This window comes from Rhea pennata, chromosome 6 (assembly GCF_028389875.1).
Source record: "Rhea pennata isolate bPtePen1 chromosome 6, bPtePen1.pri, whole genome shotgun sequence".
Lineage (NCBI taxonomy): Eukaryota > Metazoa > Chordata > Aves > Rheiformes > Rheidae > Rhea > Rhea pennata.
The window spans coordinates 20,859,146-20,865,145 of record NC_084668.1 but is presented as its reverse complement, the minus strand read 5'-3'; the positions used below and the strand labels follow the sequence as shown (position 1 = coordinate 20,865,145).

General features: G+C 38.5%; 1 protein-coding gene across 5 annotated transcripts in view; it reads left to right on the top strand.

The window, feature by feature from the left end:
• The window catches only part of TTC21B (tetratricopeptide repeat domain 21B), a 42,317-nt gene continuing 36,317 nt past the window's right edge, over positions 1 to 6,000 (top strand). For 2 of the 5 annotated variants that reach the window (XM_062578285.1, XM_062578289.1), the window contains exons 1-5: positions 1 to 56; positions 253 to 382; positions 1,995 to 2,105; positions 3,322 to 3,524; positions 5,578 to 5,700. In XM_062578285.1, the coding sequence (XP_062434269.1) occupies positions 36 to 56; positions 253 to 382; positions 1,995 to 2,105; positions 3,322 to 3,524; positions 5,578 to 5,700 (588 nt within the window). In that variant the 5' untranslated portion in view covers positions 1 to 35. Of the gene's footprint in view, positions 57 to 252; positions 383 to 591; positions 691 to 1,994; positions 2,106 to 3,321; positions 3,525 to 5,577; positions 5,701 to 6,000 lie in introns of those variants that run through there. The other 3 variants (XM_062578286.1, XM_062578288.1, XM_062578287.1) reach the window with 3 other exon arrangements.

The following is a 6,000-nucleotide window of genomic DNA, read 5'->3' as shown; positions in this document are numbered from 1 at the left end:
GCCCCGACGACGCGGGGTAGCAACGCGCTGAGGCGATGGACGCCGCGGGCCAGCAGGTGCGGGCGGCTGGCGGCCGGGGCCGGGGCCGGGGCCGGGGCCGGGGCCGGGGCCGCGGCCGCGGCGGCGGCGGCGGCGGCGGCGGCGGAGGAGGAGGAGGAGGAGGAGGGTGCGCGCGGCGAGGTCTCCAGCGGCCGCGGGGCGAGGCGCCTGGCCGGGGGGCCTGGCTCTGACCCGCGGCCGCCTCTCCCGCAGGCCTTGCTGAACTACTACTGCCAGGAGGGCTACTTCCAGCATGTGCGCGCCGCGGCGGAGGAGGCGCTGGGGCGGCTGGGCAGCGATCCGGTGCTCCTCTTCTACCGGGCCTACGGCGCCCTCAGAGCAGGTGAGGCGGGGCCGGGGGGCGGGCGCCGCTGCTCAGGCGGCTCTGCGGCGGCTCCCGGCCTGCGAGCGCGCTCGCCCGGGCCTCGGCTCGGTGAGCCCGGCGGCGGCGGCTGCCCTCAGGGGCTTCTCCCAAACGAGTCAGCTGCAGGGACCGGCTGGCCGGGACCTCACGGTGCCCCGTGTCTCGGAGCGCCCTCCGGTTCCTCGCAGGGGTGCAGGGTCCGCCCGGAGCCGGCTCTTTCTCGAGTGCTTAGTACAGCTGCTGTCTGGTCTCCGCTGGCTCTTTTGAGGATACAAGCTTGAAAAACGGTACGAGAAAGTAGTTTTATCTGTGAATGTGTGGAAGTGATGAGCCGGTCAGGATAGGCTGTCCTTTCCTGGTCGGTGGAGCTGAAACGCTTGCCAGCCTGCTGTTCTCAAGGTAAGCTCGTTGGCTGTGGGGACAAGGGGCAATTTAGCAGGGCCCTGCCCAAACACTCGTTACTTTGTTTCACAAAAATAGGTTTGCTAGTGGTTCCTGCTAATATCGTCGCTCTTTAATACAGTTACTTGTAACTTTGTTGTACTTATCTGCTTCTGGGGAGCTGACAGGTAATTCCTATTGGGAGAATCCTCATATACATTAAACTCTTCTAAAAAGTTTATATAACTAAATCTATGTTGCTGAGAAGTCATATAATGCTAATGAGTAACCCAAAACTTGTGTTTACAAGATTTTTTTTTCTTTTTCCTCCTAGGAGTAAAGTAGTAAGGTAGATGTACCTCAGCGTTTGTTTGGCAGTATCTGCCTGTGTGCTGGACTCAGCTACCAAATGCGTATTTAAAAAAATAAAATAAAGTTATGTGATGGTATTAACACCAAGTTAAATACTTTCCTATAATCAGTCGAAAGCTGCTATTTCATGCCACTTCAAAGAGGTCCCTCTATATTTTGGAAATTTCTGGTCTAAATAAAAAAAATAACAAGTCCTGGAAAACAAAGGAGGTATAAATAAAAAGTATTCCTAGACTTCACTGCTGGACATCTTTACATTATTTTAGTTTCAGTAATTTAAGTGTATTAAATTGGAATTTTGGGACATCAGTAAGATTTGTGTAACTTCTTGCAGGGGGGTGGAGGAGGGAGACCTGGCATCTCTCTACCTTTGGAAGCCTTCCTGCTCTCTCCCCAGCTCCCTAATGGTTTTTCTGTAGTTTTACGGTCATATATTTCTATTTTTCAAAAAGTTTTCTTTCCTCTTCTTTTGATCTTCAAAAGATTCTTGTGAACTAAGCAAAAATCCTGGCTGTATGAAGAAACGAAAGTGCAAATGGCTGCTGAATGCACCATATAAACCAACTAATACAGATGATTTCCATCTTTATGGAAGTTGGCAGAACTAGAACATAACTCCTTTCAAGTTGTCTGCATTGAGATGCTTTTTTTCTTTTCTGTGTTTGGAAGATTTGCACAAGCATGAAAATAGATCTGTGAATGATAACATAAGTTCTATAGAGAGATTTACCAAAGGCAGAGAATAAAAAAACTAAGGAAAAAAATTAAGTCAGGTTTTGGTGATGATATTTTCTGTCCTGAAAGAGAGAAAGCTTACTTTGCTCTTTGTTTTTACTAGGTGATATCCAAGAAGGTATTCGGCAACTGGAGTCTATTAAAAATAAACAGGAGGTATCACTTTGTACAATGATGGCTCTAATTTATGCTTACAAAAAGAGCCCTAATCCAGGTATGCCCAATCAGACAGTAGTGTTTAAAGTTTTTTCACAATTGCTTAATGTCTATAAAAGAGTTCTGTAAGTTATGACCCAAGTGTTCTGGATTATTTCAGCTTTTTTAAAAAGATACGCTTCAACTTTATTTAATGTAGTGTGATTGAGTGAAATACATCAAGAATGTAAACAGCAATACCAAAATATGAAACTATGAGGAGTAAGGTTGATTTTTAAAATAAAACACTAAGAAAATCTGTAATCTTATGTTGTCTACCACAGTGAAAAATCTTCTGTGGAGCAACTTGGGTCAGGATGTTTCTGGTTGGTTATTATTGACTGATGCTAGTTCTTTTGAGCAGAACTGGAACTTAAGTAAGGAGTCATGAAAGCCAGATCCTTTCTATCTTTCAAGTTACCTTGACTTTCTAAAATGGGTAAAAACTTGATAGACTTTCTACTTGGTACTCTTTTTTCCAATCTAAAACCTGCAATATCTTGCTCAAAATTAGATTCTGAAAAATACATGTGAAGAACATGAGCAAATAGAGTTGCCATTAGATTGTTGCCATGGTGTCCTGACTCTGTAAATTGGTAACTGTGTTGTTGCAAACCTTGTCAAACAGTGTGATGTGAAACTTAGCTCTGACTAATGGCATCATTTTTACCTGAAACCCTGATGTTTATTACTATAGCAGTAGTAAAATTACTGTTCACTTAAGTATTCCTTGTGTACTCAGGCAGTAAGAATCTAGGGTTTAAATTTACTGGCTTATGTATTTTTTTAAGATAAATATTTGGCAGCAAGTCCCACACAGCAAATGAAACATGTTAACAAGTGATTAACCTGGTGATAATAGCTGACAGTAACAATGACAAAGTAAGAAAATGAGCTTTAGATCACAAGTTTTCAAAGTACTCTAGACTGCAATCATCTTGTATTCCGCATTTTAGAATCACTCTACAGCTATTGTTTACTTAGCTGACTGATATAAATATGAAAGTTACTGTTAGGTTTCCATTTAGATGGCAGAAATCAAAGCTCAGAGGTTTGTAAAGTAGTTGGGTTTTCACATAAAAGACTATGTTACTGGACCCCTCTTCTGTTTTTTATGTTTGTATTTGATTAGCATTTTCAGTTGGGAGGGAATGCCTATGTGTTTACCAATACACAAAAAAATGTTTGCTTTGGAAGACCTTGCTCTGTATGCTGTTGTTCCTCAATATTTTGAGGTGGTATCACAGAAGACCTGAACAAAACCTTTTCAGATCGAGATGCTATTCTAGAATTGGATGCAAAAATGAAGGAGCAACGTAAAACTGCTGGACAACAAGCTCTGTACTACGCAGGCTTATTTTTGTGGCATCTTGGTCGTGAGGACAAAGCGCGTGAATATGTTGACAGAATGATCAGAGTTTCTAATGGTGGTAAAGAGGTAATCTTTTTTTTCCTCCTCCTGTGTAAAATAAGAATAGGATCCTGTATACTGTGAAACTGGACTTAATGATCCAATGCTATGTAGAGGCTAATCAGATTTAGTGTTTTTCTTTTTCTTTTTCTTTTCTTTTTTCTTTTTAATATCTAGTTGCCTTGATTTCCCTATTTGAGGCTCAGCATCAAGGTGATTCCTGTCAAAAATTCAAGAGTGATGTTCTCTTCCCTTGCCCTTGGAGAGGAAGGCATCTGTTTTTAAATAGATTTGAAAATACCTAGAGTATCTAGGCTTTAAAATTTCAAAATTTAATAAATAAAGGCAAAATTTGTCTAGGGTCTTACTGGATGTAATTTATTTTAAAATCAGTGTGAACGCATGCAGCAACAGTTTCTGTGTTTATCTACACGTATGAAAATTTGCCATTTTTATAATCATTAAATGGGGTTGCGAAAAACTTAATATGGTGGGTTTTTTTCTTCTTCTTGATTTCTGATTTTTTCTCCTTCTCCTCCCCCCCCAAAAAAAAAAAAAAACTTAGATCGCTTGAAGGCAGAGCTGATTAAAATTGTTCTAAGTGGTTCTCTCTCCCTGTGAGCAATGCAGTACTCTTAGACACATTAAATACTGATGTTGTTTATGGATTGTTTTTGTGTGGTGTAGTAGACTGCTCACTTTGAGTTATAATCGACAGTTTTATAGCTTCTGTATTACAAGAGTTAGAAATCTGTAACTATTAAGTAATTTCAGAAATTATGTTACTAATTTAAGTAATAACTTAGATTTTGAATATACCACTAAGAAAATGCCAGTGGTTGAAGAAATAGTTAAGGACATCATAAAGCCTGTGCATTGATATCTAATAGGAACAGAGTACTTACTTTGGCACAGCAGTATTTATGACTCTTTTGGAATGCTACTAAGTAGGAAATATTACAAGCTGAAGTGTTTAATGACTTTCAAATAATTTTTATTTTACGGAAGGACATGCACATATATAAAAATACATATTAAGATTTAAATGTATATGAATATTTTCCTATTTCCTGAATTTGCTGTATGCTTGTATACATCCGTTTTCCTGATTTAATGCTATGAAGTTATGTGTAATTCTATTGAGGGGAGGGGAATGTTATGCTTAAACTTAATACAATACTATTGCTTATTATATGGAGTTTTTGATCAAATATTGCATACTTGTTATATATAAAAAAAAATTCCTTCAAGTGTTTTAATATAAATTTCACCCTGTTTCTGTTGAATAAAAATCATAACTAATTGTTAGTAAAATGAGCCTTTTGTACTAAGCTTGAGGTTTTAAATATGTGATCCATTTTTCATTTGACTTTAGAGGAAGACTAGCAATATTTTCTAGTATAATATTTGTTTTGTTAATAATTATAATTTAGTAAATAATTCAACACTTCAAAGTAGGTTCAATTTACTTAATTAAACTTAGAGTCAAGTATCTGGAACATATAAAGGAAAAATATATTTTAAAAGTGAAAGGTAGCTTTTCATAAAAGGAACTATTTTTAGTAATTAATGAATTGAACTACTCTGCTTTTGTTAAAGTGCTGTTTGGTATTTTGGAAATGTCAGGTCTTTGTCTCCTCCCACAATAGGGTTTTTCTTTTGGTCAGATACTACAAGAAGAAGAAAGCAAGTTTCCCCTGTCTTTCAGCACCCTAGAAGTTTATTAGATTAGTCTGATATAAACCAAATCTTAAGAGATACTCTGCAGAAGTATATGCAGAAAATACTCTTAAAAGCTGGGTAATGACTTCTGCCAAGAAGTTCCAACTGCCTAGCATATTATCTAATTCAGAGGCACGTTGGTTTTTTTACTTCTGTAAAGAATTACTAACATTTTAGCTTGTATTGCAGACTGGGTATAACTTCAAATATATTTTAAATAGTTAATAATAGATATTTTCATTTACTCTTACTTTAAATCCTAGTTTATTAGATTATTTGTACTTATTACTATGAAATAGCTAATATTTCTTTTGCTACCTAGTTTCGTGAAAAAATCCGATTTTTATTTTGCTTATAGGGATTGATTCTAAAAGCTTGGCTTGATCTCACCTGTGGGAAAGAAACTCATATTAAAAAAGCTGTGAAGTACTTTGATGAAGCACTGCAGGAAGGAAATGATGTTTTTGCTCTGCTTGGTAAAGTAAGCTTATTTTAAGATTTTAACACTTCATAAATACTATATTAGTAAAGCTCTGATAGAATGATCAGAGAGATGCTGAGAAAAGCTGTCCATGACAGGCACACTTGTCAGAAGTAGAAATTTAGGTGGGGGGGGGCAGGGACAATTATTGCTTGTTTAAATCAAATTTCTTTTTTTTTTTCTGGTGAAATGCAGCTGATAACTATGTGTTTCTGCACATTTTTTTTTAAGTATGTAAAAGTGATATTGTTTCTTTCTTAAAATATAATTAGCTAGGAAGCTTAGGATCCACCAGCCATG